The sequence below is a fragment of the Megascapheus bottae genome, chromosome 21 (genome assembly GCF_031878675.1).
Source record: "Megascapheus bottae isolate mThoBot1 chromosome 21, mThoBot2.hap1, whole genome shotgun sequence".
In the NCBI taxonomy this organism is placed as follows: domain Eukaryota; kingdom Metazoa; phylum Chordata; class Mammalia; order Rodentia; family Geomyidae; genus Megascapheus; species Megascapheus bottae.
In genome coordinates, this window is record NC_143529.1 from 11,293,469 (window position 1) to 11,312,255 (window position 18,787).

At 40.4% G+C, this 18,787-nt stretch overlaps 1 protein-coding gene across 1 annotated transcript in view; it reads right to left on the reverse strand.

Annotated features, from left to right (window-relative positions):
* Nucleotides 1-1,789: 1,789 nt before the first annotated feature.
* Mpp4 (MAGUK p55 scaffold protein 4) overlaps nucleotides 1,790-18,787 on the reverse strand; it is a 33,525-nt gene continuing 16,527 nt past the window's right edge. The window contains exons 11-21 of the mRNA XM_090354357.1: nucleotides 18,160-18,177; nucleotides 17,743-17,781; nucleotides 16,870-16,890; nucleotides 13,280-13,294; nucleotides 11,370-11,411; nucleotides 8,978-9,148; nucleotides 7,637-7,717; nucleotides 5,251-5,344; nucleotides 4,191-4,299; nucleotides 3,100-3,234; nucleotides 1,790-2,107 (exon numbers count right to left, since the gene is read on the reverse strand). Coding sequence (XP_090210483.1) covers nucleotides 1,916-2,107; nucleotides 3,100-3,234; nucleotides 4,191-4,299; nucleotides 5,251-5,344; nucleotides 7,637-7,717; nucleotides 8,978-9,148; nucleotides 11,370-11,411; nucleotides 13,280-13,294; nucleotides 16,870-16,890; nucleotides 17,743-17,781; nucleotides 18,160-18,177 — 917 coding nt within the window. The 3' untranslated portion in view covers nucleotides 1,790-1,915. The remainder of the gene's footprint in view (nucleotides 2,108-3,099; nucleotides 3,235-4,190; nucleotides 4,300-5,250; nucleotides 5,345-7,636; nucleotides 7,718-8,977; nucleotides 9,149-11,369; nucleotides 11,412-13,279; nucleotides 13,295-16,869; nucleotides 16,891-17,742; nucleotides 17,782-18,159; nucleotides 18,178-18,787) is intronic.

The window sequence follows — 18,787 nt, forward strand, 5'->3', positions numbered from 1 at the left end:
GTGGCCGCACCCGCCCCTATCCAATCCGACAAAGCGTCCGCGAACTTCTGCGGACCCCCACCCTGGCACGACAGTCCGTCCCACTAATCCCCGGCAGCCGGGCGTCAGGCTCGCCCCCAGGGCAGAGGCTGCTTTTGTGCGTCCCCGCGCGACTCCGACGCGCCTCACCGGGTGGCCGTCCTCCAGCGGAGGCCACGAGTCCGTTCTCATGGCGCCTGGCCCGCACGGCTTCCTCGTCGCACCCGCCACGGGCCGGAGCTCGGCTCGACGTAGCGCCGCGCCTTCCCGGGCCTGCAGGACTCCGGGGATGCGTGGTACCGCGCGACCGGCGAACCCCACACCTTAGCTGAGCTCCCGGCCGCGCCTCCCTCGGCGCGCGGCTCCCGCCCCCAGCCGGGTCCCGAGCCCCGCCTCCGCGCGGCCCCGCCCCAAGCCCTAGGCCCCGCCCCCAGATCGGTCCCCGGCCCCGCCTCCGCCAGCGCGAAGCCCAGGCCCCAGCCGGGTCCCCGGCCCCGCCTGCACCGGGCGTCTTTTTCCCCACGCTTTTCTAGGCTGTGGGCTTGTTTTCCCTGCCGTGCGGGCGGGGGCTCTCCCTGCTGCCGCTCAGCCTCCATCCAACAACTAAATCAAGTTTAGGAGAGCTTTTCCGCAAAAGAGCTACAACCCAACGTCTGAGTGATACAGAAGAATCACGAAAATCCACCTTTTCCTTTTTGGTGCGTATGTTTAAGCAAACTTGTTCATTTTAAGAACTACAATCGTGCAGCTCTAGAGTTCTAGAGAAAGTGCAGGAAGTGGTGTAGAAATGAGGGGCAGGGAGGGGGGACCTCGAGGGCTACAGGGGTAGAGGACTGAGTAACATGCTCTTTTTGTAGCTTGCTTCCACGCAGGTCTCGTCCAGCTAATTTTGGTATACACATAGACATTGGCTTTCAGGAAAATTAATTATTGTTAGACTTTTGATGAGATTGCTTTTTATTGGTAGCAAAACAAAAACCAGTACTGTTCGTGTAGAAGTGAAATGTGCATGTCAACTTTTCTCTTGTTGAGATGGTTAGGCACTTTTTAGAAAGAAATTTCACAACATAGAAAACAACTTTTAAAAAATAAAAACTAGGGGCCGGGAGTTTGGCCTAGTGGTAGAGTGCTTGCCTAACATGCACGAAGACCCTGGTTCAATTCCTTGGTACAACATACTTAGAAAAAGCCAGACGTGGTGCTGAGGCTCAAGTGGTAGAGTTCTAGCCTTGAGAAAAATCCAAGGACAGTGCTCAGGCCCTGAGCTTAAGCCCAGGACTGGCAAGAAACAAAAACAAAAAAATAAAATAAAAATAAAAACTATACTACCCCAACAATATAAATTTTAAAATAAAATAAAAACAACCATTTATGGTGTGCTAAACTACTTGTTTTATTTAATAAAGCCTTATCACTGAATCTTGCAAAGACCATGTGAAATCTGTGACAATTTCTCATAGGTTCAGTGGTTTAACATTATTCATACTCTTTTATATAAGGCGGACAAGTGATGCCTAAAAGTCAAACAGTAAGTAAACAATACAATTTTCAAAACAAATTTCAAATTCTCAACTGGATGCCCATGGCTCTAATTCTAGTTACTCTGGAGACTGAAATCCACAGGACCACAGTTGGAAGTCAGCTTGAGTAGAAAGGTTAAGAGAGACTACAAAAGCACAAGTGCAGGCATGGCTCCAATGGTAGAGCTCCTCTGAAAGCTGTGAGAAAACAAGCTCTAACCCCAGCTCTGGCAACAATAAGAGTTTTCAAATACGAAAAAGAAATCACTTTATTAGTTGCACACATGATAGTGGATCAAATATTGTTTTAAATTGCAGCCATCCAGACCTCTGTACCCAGGGCAATGTTACAACTCCTCCGTGTCAAGCAGAACTGATTAAGACTGTGAATCAGAGGAAACCCATATTGTTGGTACCCACTGTGGCTCCTCCTGAGCATTTTGTATGGCAGACAACAACTGGGCACATGCTTCTTGCAAGTTGTCATTCACAATGACATGATCAAAGAACTGACCAAACTGAATCTCCATTTTTTGGGCTGTCTCTTCCATTTCTTGTAGGTCTTCATCCTTCAGGAGAAATAAAATATGGATGCCATGGACTTAATGATACAAATAGAGAAGGAACCCAATTTGTTGTACTTCCACATTCAGATGTGAAGCTTTTACTAAAAGTAATTAGGTTAGTCCAAGAGTGCATGTTTGTAATCCTACCTACTCAGGTGTTTTGCAACTTGGTGGATCTTCATTTGAACCCAGACTGGGCAGAGAAATTTTGGAGACTCCATCTCTAAGTAACCAGCAAAATGCTGGAGTGGAAGCATGCTTCCATGGACCTGAGTTCAAGCTTATAGACCAGAATAAAAAACAATAAATGTAACAAAATGTAAATATATTTCTTTTTTAGACAGTCTCCTCTGCAGCTTAAACTGACCCAGAAATTGTGAGCCTCCTGCCTTTGCCTCTGAGTTCTAGGGTTATGAGTATGTGCCACGAAGCACAGCTAAACAGCCTCTAGTTTATAATAGAGAATTTAAATTTCAGCCTTTAATCTTTCTCCATGTGTCTCCATGTTTTGTAAGATTTTAATAGTTTGTATAATAACTTGTCATTATCTTCACACTTGAAACTCTTAACTACATATAGCATAAAACCAAAGAAAAATCACGTTTACATAAAACAATCCCAAATGAGTGTATTAATTCATCTGATTAAGAACGATATTATATTTGTAAAGTAATGCACCTTCTATCTGGTGAATATACTGTAACCCTTCTATTAATTACAATAAAAATATATGAGAAAAAATGATATAATCACCACCTTTCAGCATGAAGATGGTATGGTGTAGGTATCATTAGAAATAAAATTATATTTTTCAATCGATAAAATTTGATCATTTGTTAAGTCAGAGCATTTATTGAGATGCTCTTAGGCAGAGAGTGAAGGAAGCAGTGAGGTAGACAATGAGATGCAAGGTCCTTAGCTCAGCCCAGTCTAACCTGGATTTTTCCCAGCCGGGCCATCATGAAAGCAATACCAGGGTTTTGTCCTTCACCTACCTTGAATTTCATGTCCACAAAGTAGTCAGTAATCATCTTGGCATTTTTCCGAGAATGTTTCATACAACTCATATTAGATGGCTTTATAAATATGACATAGGGCTTCAGTTCAGGAGTCCGAGCCACTTGAATATCCTACAGAGAAATATTAAATACTAATATTAAATACTAAATATTAAGTACTGCCTAGAGTCCTCATGAATGTTCTCAAATTTTCTAAGGCCAGAAATAAACACTTATGTTGTAGCTGGAGCACAATCTTACGTGTCCCAACTCTTCCATCTTCAAAGATAAATACAATAATAATAAAAGGTAGGGCACTTAAAATTAGATTCAAATCCAGGCTCTTTTCTCTAGCTATGAAATAATGATTAAAATCTAACTAGCAAATAAGTTCTATCTATAACAGAAACTTTTTGAGAGGAGAGAATCCAATGTGTAATACCTTACAACAAAGATGAAAATAGAAACTCAATATAGACAACTCTGTTCTATTCCCACTTCCCTCTTCTTCTACGGCCACCTCACATTAAATACTGCTGCCATTTTCACACTAATCACAGGCCTTGACCCAAGGAGAACATAGCTCTCTTCCTGTGATTCTCTTTAACATACTAAGTATATATTTTAAATGATGAAAGAATACAGATCATAAAAACTAGGCCTAGCCAAGCATTGGTAGCTCATGCCTATAAACCTAGCTACTCATGAAGAGACCAGGATTTGAGAATAAGGGTTCAAAGCCAGTTTCTGCAGCAAAGTCCATGAAACTCCAGTTAACCACCAGAAAACTGAAAGTGGTGTTGTGACTCAAAGTGATAAGAACACTAACTAGCCTGAGCAAAAGAGCTCAGGGACAGCTCCTAGTTCTGGCTTTGTGTTTGAGAAGCAAGACTCTCTGACCAACTCAAAACAAGATGTTGACAACTGATACTTCAAGTAACAACCTGGCCCTGGAACATGAGAAGTGGTCTTATTCCTCAAACAGTAAAAATACAATGTCATGGCTATTGCCTGTAGTATATGAACAACCTAGGCTGACATGTCCTCATGACTCAGAAGAGATGAGAAACATTCCCCTACAGACCCACCTGGGGCTCCAAATCCATGAGGCAGATCTTTCCTTTATCAAGAACAGCCTGAACAGCATCCACACTAGTACCATACAGGTGGCCTTTGTACTCTCCATACTCCAGCATCCTGCCAGGGTAGAACAAAAGAAACAAAACATTCTTTGTACAAATGAAATAGTAACCATAGTAACATGAAGGCAAACTCCAATAGAACTGAACTTATATAGATGTTGCTAATACAAAAAGAATGAATGGAAGACAGGAATGTGGCCTAGTGGTAAAATGCTGTCTAGCATGCATGAAGCCCTGAGTTAGATTCCTCAGTATCACATACCCAGAAAAACCCAGAAGTGGGGGCCAGGAGTTTGGCCTATGGTAGAATGCTTGCTTAGCATGCAGGAAGACCCAAGTTCAATTCTTCAGTACTACATACATAGAAAAAGCCAGAAGTTGCCCTGTGGCTCAACTGGTAGAGCTCTAGCCTTGAGAAAGTCCAAGGACAGTGTTCAGGTCCTGAGTTCAAGCTGCAGGACTTGAAAAAAAGAAAAGACGGGTGGGGGGTGTGGGGGGAAGGGTAATGGGTACCAAGACATGTGAAAGGGTATCAATGTACATGAATTAATACACCTTCTCTTGGCAAATATCATGTAACCCTTTTACTAATTACAATAAAAAAAAAAAGAAAAGAAAAAGAAAAAGCCAGAAGTGTTGCTGTGGTTCAAATAGTAGAGAGCTAGCCTTGAGAAAATTCCAGGATAGTGTCTAGGCCCTGAGTTCAAGACCCAAGACTGAGGAGAAAAAAAAAAGAATTAAAGGATATTCAGCAGTAGGAACAAATGCATTGAGAGACCTAAGATGTACCTACTTCCTTAAATCCTCTTAAGCTCGCAATGCTGCTTCCTTTCCAAACTCAAGTGAATTGTTATGCCAGTGTAGCAATGTTTGTTCCTTGCTTAACTCTCCAGAAATAAGAGGAATTATACCCCTACCACAAGTTTTAGAAAGTGCATAGAAATGTAGGTTATTTTTGGACGCCAGATAACCTTAGGCAAAAATGAGCTTTTCTTCTTGACCTTACCTGTGACTATATATGAGACTGTCAAATTCTTCCTTTGACACATAGTGATACTCACGCCCATTCACTTCATAACTCTTTGGAGAACGAGTAGTGTCTATCAAAAAAAAGGGAATAAAAAAAACATTCAAATACTTGGAAGCTGAACAACACACTTCTGAAAGACTCCTGGGTTACAGATCAGATCAAAGAAGAAATTCAAAACTTCCTTGAATGTAATGACAATCAAGAGACATCACAAAGGAACTTATGGGACACCAAAGGCAGTTCTAAGGGGAAAATTTATTGAACTAGGAGTGCATATTAAAAAGACAGAAGAGCATGTAAATAAACTACCAGACTTCAAACTCTACTATAAAGCCATAATAACAAAAACAGCATGGTATTGGCACAAAAATAGTCCAGAAGATCAATGGAACAGAACAGAAGACCCAGAAATAGAACCACATACCTATAGTCAACTTGTATTTGACAAAGGAGCCAAAGATATACAGTGGAACAAACACAGTCTATTCAATTATTGGTGCTGGCAAAACTGGGCAGCCACATGCAGAAAAGTAAAAATTGACCCTAGCCTCTTGCCATGCACAAGCATTAACTCAAAGTGGATCAAAGATCTCAATATCAGACCAGAAACCATGAAGCTGCTACATGATAAAGTAGGAGAGACACTGGAACTCATAGGCACAGGCAAAAGATTCCTGAACAGAATCCCAGGGTCACAACAGATTGGAGAGAGACTCAATAAATGGGACTACCTAAAAAAAAAAAAAAGGTTCTGCACAGGTAAAAGCATAGCCACAAAAAATAGAGAGACAGCCAAGCAACTGGGAAAAGATATTTACCAATAATACATCTGACAAATGCTTAATATCCAGTATCTACAGGGAACTCAAGAAACTAATCCCCCCCAAACCCAACAAACCATTCACTAAATGGGAAAGGGAACTAAAGAGAAACTTATCAAAAGAAGAGATTAAAATGGCAGGAAAGCATATGAGAAAATGTTCATCATCCATGGTCATAAAGGAAATGCAAATAGAAACAACCCTAAGATACCACCTTACCCCAACAAGAATGGCCAAGATTTTGAACTCAGACAATGACAGATGCTGGCTGGACTGTGGAGAAAAAGGAACCCTACTACCCTGCTGGTGGGATTGTAAACTAGTTCAGCCACTCTGGAAAGCAGTGTGGAGGTTCCTTAAATAACTGAAAATTGACCTTCCCTACGATCCTGCCATACCACTTCTGGACATCTACCCTGAACATCATAACCCAAGATATAATAAGGACACCTGCTCAGCTATGTTTATCTGTGCACTATTCACAATATCCAGGCAATGGAAACAATCCAGATGCCCTACTGCAGAAGAATGGATACAGAAAATGTGGTATATATATATATATATATATATATATATATACACACACAATGGATTCTACATAGCCAACAGACAAGATAAAATAATGGCATTTGCAGGGAAGTGGATGAATCTAGAGCGAATCATGTTGAGTGAGACAAGTCAAGACATAAGAAACAAAAGGCACATGGTATCCTTAATATCTGGCTATTAGATCCAAACATTACGAGAGTAAGGACTCAGTATTTGCATACCCAACGCTATGGACATGGTATTGGAAATATAAACACAACTACATAGTCATAAAAACTATGACTCTATAGACATAATGTTTTATTACATAGATTATTATCTATGACATTCAAACACTCAACATAATTTTGACTATGTTCTAAAATCTAAGTGCCAGTGATTGTATATAGAGATTCCCTTCTTGAATACTTGTTTTTAAATACATCATTTGAAATATGATGTAAAAATCAATGTTAATAAATTATTTAATTTTAAAAAAGGGAATGAAAGGCTTGAGTGTCTTCAAAATGTTTTGATTTGTTACCAATATGAATTTGGATAAAGAGGCCCAATCACGACATATAAAATACATACAAGATGGACAAATAAATGCTAGAACCAAAAAAATGGAATCCTTAATTCGTGATAAGGAAGTAAAACTTATCCCATCAAAATCAGTCAATCTGGGCTGGGAGTTTAGCCTAGTGGTAGAGTTCTTGCCTAGCATGCATGAAGACCCGGGTTCAATTCCTTGGAACTACATACATAGAAAAAGTCAGAAGTGGTGCTAGACTTGAGCACAGTCACCTTTTTAAAGTCTAATTGGGTACATGTGAGTAAATCAGTTTTCTTTATAGAATGAATAGTAAGAACTATTTAGCGACTATCCCTTATATCTTATACTTTTAACAAAAAGTAGTATGACATAGTTTCATGGAAGAAGTATATTTCAAGGTGAAAGTAAAGTTATAACAAAGCATGAACTACTACGAAAGAAATATTAACATACATACGTGGCACTGCACTTTGGTAATGGTTAGGATTGAACTCAATAAGCTGCCTTCTCAGTTCATTGACTCCAACGCCAGAAGGACCTAAACCCAGGGGATCACATGCAGAAGTCATTCGATGTGGAAATATAATTATATGATAAAAGCATCATTTCAGTTGTTTCATTACAGCAATTTGAGAACAAATGTTTTTAGGGAAATTCCTGTGATATCCCTTCTTGTGAACTGGAATAGTAACAGAAAATGCTCAGGGATTTTCCCAGTGATTCATGGAGTAACTCACACAGAGGCAAAGTAGGGTCATTGCAGAACTCTGTCAAATGCACTGTGCCCTAGGACACCTTCCTAGCTCACAGCTGAACAGACCAAAGGATGGCAGCACAATGTGTCTACTGCCAAAGACCAACTTGACAGATCTTGGTCACCTCAGCTTATAATATTTGCTTTGTCCTTTGGCACTCAGGGTATATGCAATGGGACAGTGGCTCAAGTGGCAAGGTGTCTACCTAGCAAGTGTAGGGCCCTGAGTTCAAACCCCAGTACCAATGCAAAAAGAAAAACATAGAAAAGAAAAACAATATTAAGATACTTTTCTAGGGCTGGGAATTTAGCCTAGTGGTAGAGTGCTTGCCTAGCATGCATGAAGACCTGGGTTTGATTCCTCGGTACCACATACATAGAAAAAAGCCAGAAGTGGTGCTGTGGCTCAAGTGGTAGAGCTCTGGCCTTGAGAAAGCTCAAGGACAGTGCTCAGACCCTGAGCTCAAGCTTAAGACAGGCAAAAAAAAAAAAAAGATACTTTCCTAAAGGAGGTGGCTACAAATTTCTTAGGGATGTTAAATTTAAGGATTTCTTTTCCTAATACAGATTAATGATCCAGTCTGAGTGCAAACTATGATTCTAGAATAAATTCTTCAAAAATATTTTGGTTTAACCTCAGCATACAGCAACTTGTTATTATACAAGCTCATACACATCATGCATACCACATTTAATTGTGTATTTTTAAAAAGACAGTTATACAGAAGTCCATAAAGGGTCTAACTTTTTCTTTTTTCTTTTTTTTTTGCCAGTCCTGGGCTTGAGCTCAGGGCCTGAGCACTGTCCCTGGATTTTCTCAAGGCTAGAGCTCTACCACTTGAGCCTCAGCACCACTTCCGGCTTTTTTCTATGTATGTGGTACCAAGGAATCAAACCCGGGTCTTCATGCATGCTAGGCAAGCACTTTAACCACTAGGCCAAACTCCCAGCCCGGGTCTTACTTTTTCTACAACTCCCAGTGTAAGACAACTAAAGCTAGGACAGCGTTTCAAAGAGGAACAGACAGTGTTTGCCTGGACGTACCAACCAGCACTATGAGGCGGTGCTTGTCTGAGGGGTGCAGCTGGTACCTTACCACCTCCTCATAGGGGGCACCCTCTGCACTGTAGCAGCTGCCTGCACCGTATATGCTAGCATGCAGCTGGCTGAGGTGAGACTTCCTGCGACAGAGGCGCATGCTGCGGCGGAAACCAGCTGGGGAGGGTGAAACACACAGATTGTAAGATCCAGCAGAGACACTTCTTCCTGCAAATCTGATCAAGCATGTAGTGACCCTAGAGTGCTCATTCGTATAGTCTTGTATGGGTGGTAAAACAGGCCAAGCATGAGGGCTTGAGTTCAAATCCCAGTATTGCTACAAAAACAAAAACAAATGCATATAACAATAAAATATACACAAACATATATATACACATATATAAACAAATACATGTGTCTATCTGAAGTTAGAAGTTTTTTTAAAAAAGGCATATGAAAGGAAAGCTGAAGAAGAAATTACATCGGTTATATGCCAGGATTGCTGGAATGTAGCAGTCAATTAATTCAAGGCCATCTTCTAACTCCGTAATTTTTGAGAGAGAAGTTATCAAGACAAATAGCAAAAGTAAATGCTTAGGAAAAGAAAAAGTAAATAGAGAATGGCAAGGTGCTTTTTTGGATGGGCATTTCAGTTAAAGTATCTGAGAAGATGGTTTGAGCAGATGTCTGGAGGCCAGATAAGGCAGCATCCAGGGGGTAAGAGCATTCTAGCTGAGGGAAGTACAGACTCAAAGAGCCAACAAAGATGTGCTCAGAGAGTTTGAGGAGGGGCAAGAAAGCCTAGTAGGAAACCAGGCTGGAGAAGGAACTAGAGCCAGATCACAGAGGACCTTGACAAGTTGTTGGGTTGTGGTTAAAGTTTGATTAGAAATATGAGCACAATAACACCCACTTATAATCTTAGCATTTGGGAGGCTGAAAGAGGAGAACCCTTAGTTTGAGACTTGGGCTACATAGTAATGTTGAGGCCAGCCTAAGCTGCCTCTGTCAAACAAAACACAACAAGCAAAAGCACAATGAGAACTAATGTTGGAGAGAGAGAGATAGGATGCTAAGTGATTTCTATCTCTGAAGTGTCCTCTGGTCACTGTGGGGAGAGGATGCAAACTGTAGGGAGGTAGTCTCAGGGTAAGTGATGAGGAAAGAAGTCACTGCAGTGGTCTGAGTGAGAGGTGATTGAGACTAGGGCCAGGATAGAAATGGTGAAGCAGGCTTTTCTCTTGCTCATGTTTTTCAGGTGAGTAAATACATAAGATATTGAAAGCCTAGGGTGCTGCTTAGAATTAGTGGCAAAGCTGAGTCTCTTAATTGATTTCTGAATTCCCAGAAGCCCTTTATCCCATTAATTGAATTAGAAGGATTTTTGAAAATTTCAGAGCTGTTGTCAGGTCCTGTCAATATGTAGAGCAAGAAACTCTGTCTCTTTCTCTGTCTCTCTGACTTTACCTTCTTCTTCCTGAGTGTTTTATATTTATTTACACTGAAAACCATGAGTTTACACAAATATCTACAATATGATTCCAGTATTACAGGATTCATTGTAGCCTTGCATTCTCCATATTTGTAACTCCCTTGTCTAGCAGTGATATGCCTGGCTTATTATCATCTTTGATATGTTTGCTTTTATTGTATCAACCAACAATACTGAGCGTGGCACAGTGTAAGAGCCAAATGAGATGAGAGAACAACCTCTGTCAAGGTTGTAAGGTGTCCCTCTGAATCTGTCACCAGTACAGGGCCTCCACTCTCCCTACACACATGCCTTCATGACTCCACTCAGGCTCCTTTTGCAGCCACTTCCACCATTCAGCCTTATCTAAGACCTTACTCCACTGCTTAACTTTATCCATTGGCAGGGACTGATATTCTGGAAGCAATGCACAAGGATAGCCACTGTATTTGTAAAGTTCTCCAAACAATCCTGTGGTGCATCCATGTTTGGGATCCAATGTTCCAGTTTCCAAACTACAGCTCAGCTGTTCTCTCCTGCCTCATGAAGCCCAGGGGGGGGGGTTAAATGACAGATGCCTTTCCTTTGAGAAAACTCTGCCCACATGAAAGAAAGTGCTCATAAAAGGTGAGTTCAATACTCAGAAAACTTACATCTTTAGAGTATAATAAGTAGGGAACAAAAAATTTGGGCAGAAAAATCAAAAGATTGAGCTTTGACATATAATTAAGAGCTACCAGTGAAACTGGATGAATAATAACAAATAATCAATAAATTGGACTATTGCCAAGATATATGCAGGAATAGAAAAACCAGGATAAGGAACAAGTCTGGAAATGTTCAATAACAAAACATTTCATTGGGGCATAAGGCTAGGATGAATATCACTTAACAGGAACAAAAATCCACCCACAAATAATCACCTACCAATAAAGAACTTCTGTCCATAGCCAATAAATTCATCTTTGTCTGTAACAGAGAATGGCAGAAACAGAATATGTGAGAGCAGAGAATAAATATGTTAATCATCTTCAGATGCTTTATCCTTAGATATAGTAAGATTGTTTTCAATAGCCAGGTTTGATACTTCATATCTATAATCCTAGCTACTTGGGAAGTAGAGATGGAGCATTACATTTGGAGGCCAGTCCAGAAATAAAAGTTCAAGAACCTCTGTCTCAACTAATGGTTTGGCACAGTGTTGCATGCATGTCAGCCTATGTTAGCCCAAGCAAAAGTGAGCCCTATCTCAAAAATAACAAATGCACTGGGTACTGATGACTTGTGCCTATAATTCTAGTTACTCAGGAAGCTGAGATCTGAGGATCATGGTTCAAAACCAGCCCAGGCAGGAATGTCTGTGAGACTCTTATCATAAATCAACTACCCGAAAACCAGAAGTGGAGCTGTGGCTCAAAGTGGTAGAATGTTAGTTTTAAGCAAGAAAGTTGAGGGACAACAACCAGGTCCTGAGTTCAAGCCCCATGACTGACAAAAAAATGCAAAAGAGGCATGAGATGGGGCGGTCAAGTGATAACACACCTGCTAAGCAAGCAAGAGGCACTGGTGACAATCTTCCTTGATCCTTGTATCCTATTCTCACCCAACAAACTACAGACACTTTGCAAAACCTCATTAGTGTGGTTGACTGCAAGAAACTTCTATGTGTTTGTTTAAAGTTATAAGAAAGAAGGCAGGAGTGGTGGCACAGACCTATAATCCCAGCACTCAGGAAACTGAGGCAGAAAGATCATGAGTCTGAGACCAGTTCAACTATCTACACAATGAGACTTGGTCACTGAGGGAAAAAAAAGAAGAAGACAAAGAGACCATAGAAAAAATACTGCGTCACAATAAAAACTGGTGCATTTAAAAAAACATACCCCCAAAACACTTATTTTTAAAAAATAGAAAGAAACTGGCTTTGGCTTTAACTTGCAGACATGATATGTTCTTGAAGGCCCTACTTACTCAGTTTTCTAGATACATTTATTTTATGGTGGCAAATTATTTCAGGGTATCCAGGACTTAGGGGACCAAGGCAGGAAACTGTGCCCAGCACCTTTAGGTGGTTCTTCAGTAAGTTCAGATTTCTGTTGCTTCTTCCCTGGCACCTTGGGAACCCCAGAGAACATGCTATAGAATGCCATTTTCAGATTATTTTATTCTAACTCTGTCATATGTCACTTATACAACCGTTCTGATCATTGATATAATAAGAACAATTTTTCATATGATGATCAGATATATATTGCTGTTTTTTTCTTAATCTTATTTAAATGATGCATTTTAAAAATGCATAGAAAACACACCCGTTTCAGTTCCATCTTCTAGTAAGGAAGCCCCCCACCCCTGTTGTTGTTGGTTATGAGGCTTGAACTCTGGGACTGGATGCTATCCCCGAGTTCTTCAGTTCAAGGCTACTGCTCTACCATTTGAGCCACAGCACCACTTCCAGTTTTCTGGTGGTTAATTGGAGATAAGGGTCTCATGAACTGAGACTGCCTTTGAAGTGAGATCCTCAGATCTCCGCCTCTTGAGTATATAGGATTACAGGCATGAGTCACCAATACCAGGCAGTAAGCATATTTTCTGAGGTATGTCACTAAGTTAAAAGGCAAATGTTTACGAAGTTACATATTTGTAAAGTGGAATTGCTTTCCTTATACCCTTAAAAAAATGTGTTCTATGCAACTGAATATTTAATCAATCGTTCATTTCACCTTGAAAGTACTATCTCTTCCTCTTAAATGTTTTTTTTTTTCCTGTCAAGTCACTGCTGAAAGACCTTAAATAGTTCAATGTGATACAGGTAGGAAATAAAAATGGAAAATTACCTTCTGATAGTTCCTCTGCATATATGGTCAAGTGCAGACAGAAACATAAAAAAGTTAAGCCTTTGAGAAGATCAAATAAGTAACCAAATATAGATAAATGGTATGTCAAGACATTCATATCACCATTAGCAAAGATTGTGAGTTGGATAAGATTTGACAAGGCAAATAAACATGTAATCGGGAACTGAGAAATCTACTTGGCTTGACTTTGCTGTAATTTTTTCCTATATAAAACCTATCAAAACATTCCCTGATTATACTTTTTTAAAAAAATGTTCCATCAGTTGGCACAAAATAGGACCTGGAAGAGAAGCTACAAGAAGGCAGTGGATTGTACCTTCCCACCTCCCCAGAGGCCATATTATTGTGTTCTATGAAGGGGAGGAAGTAGTAGGATGAATGCCAAGCTAGAGTGGCAGATGCTGTAGTCGTCTCCCATCTAATCTTCATTCCTGAGCCCTGGCTAAGTCTCATGCAGATTTCCATCCCCAGCAGGGACTTTAAGGACAAGGGATTCAGCGCTAAGCACATTGTGTAAGGGTGGTTTTTTTTGTTTGTTGTCTACATATTTTGCAACAACCATACATTTTTCTGGATTTTATCCATGGCCTTCCTGACTGAATAGATTATATATCACCTCCTGGAGAAACTCAAAAAGCTTCATTCAATGTAGAGAGAAACTAAAGAACCTTAACAGCTTGCTAAATAGTCTGAGTAACAAGAGAAAGTGTGAATGACTGCCAAGGGTTATCTACCTGGAAAATATGCCAATTGGGTACTAATTACTCCTTAATCAAGCTCCTAACAGACAGGGTGGGAAAGTTCTTGGGAGTTCTCACTCTTTCAACTGAGAATCATGGAGAAGGGGTACTTCCTGGTAGAGTTCTTGCCTAGCATGCATGAAGCTCTGGGTTGATTCCTCTGTACCACATAAAAAGAAAAAGCAGAAGTGGTGCTGTGGCTCAAGTGGTAGAAAGCTATCCTTCAGCAAAAGAAGCTCAGGGACATATAATTATATGCATATATATATATATAGGCCAGGAGTTTGGCCTAGTGGTAGAGTGCTTGCCTAGCATGCACAAAGTCCTGGGTTTGATTCGTCGGTACAACATACATAGAAAAAAGCTGGAAATTGTTCTGTGGCTCAAGTGGTAGAGCACTAGCCTTGAGAAAGACCAAGGACAATGCTCAGGCCCTGAGTTCAAGCCAGGACTGGCAAAAAAAAAAAAATAAAAACAAAAACAAAGCCATAAAATTTGGGGTGTGACTGTTTTTTAGAAAATATAAACTACTACATGCTTGTTTCTATCATCTTAAATGAAAAGGCTATAATTAAAAAGAAGTGAGAAAAATTAGAACATTTTCCTTATAGTAAGCACAGAAAAACAAAGGGAAATAGGTGGACACTCAAACAAGAATTGTTGCCGGGCACTGGTGGCTCACGCCTGTAATTGTAGCTACAAGAGGCTGAAATTGGAGGATTTCAGTTCAAAGCCAGCCTGGGCATGAAAGTCCATAAGACTCCAATTAACCACCTGAAAACTGGAAGTGGTGCTATGGCTCAATGTGATAGAGTGCTATCCTTGAGCTAAAGAGCTCAGGGACAGTGCCCAGGCCCAGAGTTCAAGCCCCATGACTGATCAAAAATAAAATAAGAATAGTTCCCCTAAGTAATGATAAACCAAATTTACCTGTATACAATAAAAAAGGGATATTGTCTTAAGCAAAGTAGGAATAAGATGCCAAATTAATTTGAGATTAGTAAAACAGAGAAAATAAAGAACATTATATATTTGGAATCAGATAAGGGAATGTTAACATGCTCCAAAAGACTGACAGTTTTGTTTGTTTGTTTTGGTGGCTTCTTTTTGTTCGTTTGGTTTTTTGTTTTGGTTTTTTGTGCCAGTCCTGGGGCTTGAACGCAGGGCCTGGGCAATGTCTCTGAACTTTTTAGCTCAAGGCTAGAACTTTACCACTTGAGTCATAACTCCACTTCTAGTTCTTTTGTTTTGATTCGATGTGGTTTGGTTTTGCCCTACCCCTGGGGCCAGAGACCCACTTCCGATTTTCTAGTGGTTAATTGGCGATAAGAGTCTCTTGGACTTTAGTGCCTGGGCTGGCTTTGAACCTTGATCCTTAGATCTCAGCCTCCTGTGTAGCTAGGATTATAGGCTTGTGCTACCTCGACAGTGCCACTACTAGTTTTATCATTGTTAATAAAGATAAGAGTCTTGCAGACTTTCTAGACTTTCCTACCTCAGATGGCTTTGAACTGTGATCCTTAGATTTCAGCCTCCTGAGTAGCTAGCATTACAGGCGTAAGCCACCAGCATCTGGCCAGGTTGTTTTTTTTTTTTGTTTTTTAAACAACACTCTGTAAGACCTACTTTAATACTAATGACATCAACATTATTTTGAGGAATAGATAATTCATATTCTCTAGATGTCATTAAAAAAAAAAAAACAATGTATTAGCCAGGAGAGGCAGCTCACACCTGTAATCCTAGTTACTCAGAAGGCTGAGATCTGAGGATGGCTGTTCAAAGCCAGCCTGGGCACTAAAAAGTCTGTAAGACCCTTATCTCCAATTAATCACCAGAAAACTAGAAGTGGGGCTATGGCTCAAGGCGTAGGGTGATAGCCTTGAGCTGAAGAGATCAAGGACAAAGTCCAAGCCCAGAGTTCAAGTTCCACAACTAAAAACAAAACAAAACAAAATGTAGGAGCTGGGGGTTTGGCCTATGGTAGAGTGCTTGTCTAGCATGCATGAAGACCAGGGTTCAATTTCATTCCTCGGTATCACATACATAGAAACCTGGTGCTGTGGCTCAAGTGGTAGAGCACTAGCCTTGAGGAAAAAGCCCAAGGACAGGGCCCAGGCCTTGAGTTCAAACCCAAGGACTGGCAAAACAAACAAACAAAAACCAATACTGACAAAGAAGAAAATGGATTCAGTATAGCTGTCACATTTTCCATTGGTTTCACTAGCCCTGTGGAGCCCACAGAATACGTCTAATAAGGCTTTCTGATCATTGTACTATTTTGTTTGAATGTCTCCCTCCAGAACAGACATTTTGTGTTAGATCTTGTGAAAATGTATATTACTATGGTGTAAGCAGAGACACCTCTTCATTTTCAGGATGGTTGCATCAGTGTAGATTGCCTGGTGTCCCTGATATTTCCACTTAAAGGCTGGTAATGCCACAATCCATGAAACAATCCTATCAGCCCCTATAGGGTTCCAAATGTCCCCTTAGGGACAATTTTGACACTAGGAGAAGCGTAAGTTAATTGAAATTTATGATAGCTCACAGCTCTACTGTTAATTTATTTTTTTAAATAAATGTTGCATTTATGTGTAAGGTTTGCAACATGATGTTATTATGGAGTACACAGAGAAAGTAGAATGGCTACTATAGTGAAGCAAATTAACATAGCCATCATCCAACATGTTAGTTTTTACTTTTACTTACTTTATTATTGCATTTGAATAATTATTATATCATAGCCCTAAATATGTGTTTAAGTTATACAAAGTTAGTAAATATATACATTTAGAAATCATTACCAAATACATATCTTTTACTTACCAGATTCAAATGTTTCTTCATCTGTGGTTTTTCAGGAAAGCAAAAAGAAAAAAGTACAGTTACACTGTTATCTAAACCAAGTTGACATGCCCTTTTCCTTACATCATGGTCAAGTAAGAAGTTTCTCTGTGGCACATATAAGACACAGTATCCATACAAGTTGGGATGGTATGACTATCAGTGATGCAGCAGGAACATAAAATACATAAGAGAATTCAATTTCAACAAACCTGAAAAAGAGACTGGAGGGAAGGGAAAGTGGGTACAGATCGGTGCGTGCTGCACAGCTTTGCTGCTGGATAGCTTACGGAGGTAGAGGGTATGCAGCCTGCTGCATCCACAGGAAGGGAGTATGGACAGCAGGAACTCATGAATGGCTTGGTTGCGGAAGCTTGTTGAGGTAGTTGAGAAAGATCTTATTAGTTGAAATAATTTCTTAAAGAATAAGGAACTGGAATTTACATGGGCCAGTTTGAAATATATGGGGACTATTATGTATACCAGTATATGTATACCATACACGTGGTATGACCAGTCTCTGAAACACTGAGTCTCTGCTCAGTGATGAGCGCCATCTGAAACACTGATTACTACAAAGTGTTTCTAGAGCTTTTCCCAAGAGGCTGTTTTCTGGAATAGTCTCCTAGGCTAGCAGGAGCCTAATAACATTGCTCTAGCTGTACTTCTCCTTCGAAATGTAGACCTGCAGCCAAAGGCTTGTCGTGGTTGGGGGCAGGAGGCGGGAGGGCATTTCACACATTTCTTAGAGAAGAGCCTGTGGTTCCTTTGGCCATCTCTGCTTCTGATAATGCATAGCTGACGAACCTCATGGTTCTCCTGGTGACAGGTAGGTCAGTGTGGAGGAAAAGTTACCTGCTTCCACACATTTCTCATCAATCTTCATGTCATCTTCTATGAAAGAGCATAGAAGGGAGAAGTCAGAGTTGAACATAAAGGTTATGTCAATGACAACATAAAGTGGTTAATACTTAAGCAGCAAAGGGCAGCCAGGCAAAGAGGGGCACATTTGTAATCCCAGAACTCTGGAGGCTCAGTAGAGCCTTTTCCCGTTTTCTAGTGGTTAATTGCAGATAAAAGTCTCACGTTCTTTAGTGCCTGGACTGGCTTTGAACTGAGATCCTCAGATCTCAGCCTCCTGCGTAGCTAGGATTACAGGCATGAGCCACCGTGCCCGGTTCTAACATCAATTTTCTTATGTTCTTTTTTTTAATAAAATGTATGAAGCAGTTGAAATAAAGTACCTTTAGGTTTCTGAATTCCATTTCTTACCTTCTTCCATAGAAATCACTGGATGCAGATAAATCATTGAAGCAGAAAAAAATACACAAATAGTTAATGCCTTCATTTTTCTTTCAGGGTAAAATATAACAAGGAAAAAGCAAAATGCTGGGACTGGGAATGTGGCTTAGTGTTAGAGTGCTTGCCTAGCATGCATGAAGCCCTGGGTTCAATTCCTCAGCATCACATAAATAGAAAAAGCCAGAAGTGGCGCTGTGGCTCAGGCGGTAGAGTGCTAGCCTTGAGTAAAAGCTCAGGGACAGTTTAACCCAGTACTGGAAAAAAAAAAGGGGGTGCTGACTGACAGTGGGATCTGTTTCCTGCAGTCAGTTCTATGAGGGTTGGGCTCTACTCATTTCTCAATTAATGCACAGTTCAGCAATTTTTTGAGCCTCTAATCTTGAATGGAGGGAAGAAAAGAAAGGAGATAGGAAGACAGGAGGTAGGGAGAAAAAAAAAGGTAGAGACAACCACAAATGAATTTTCAGTCAAAATATTTTTAACTACTCATCTGTAAACACAAGTCTTGACTTTTTCAAAAATGCTTGATGAATAAAATTGCTTAAACTTCTTGATGCAATACCTTGCCCCTGAAATTTGCTTCCCCTTACTCTAAGAA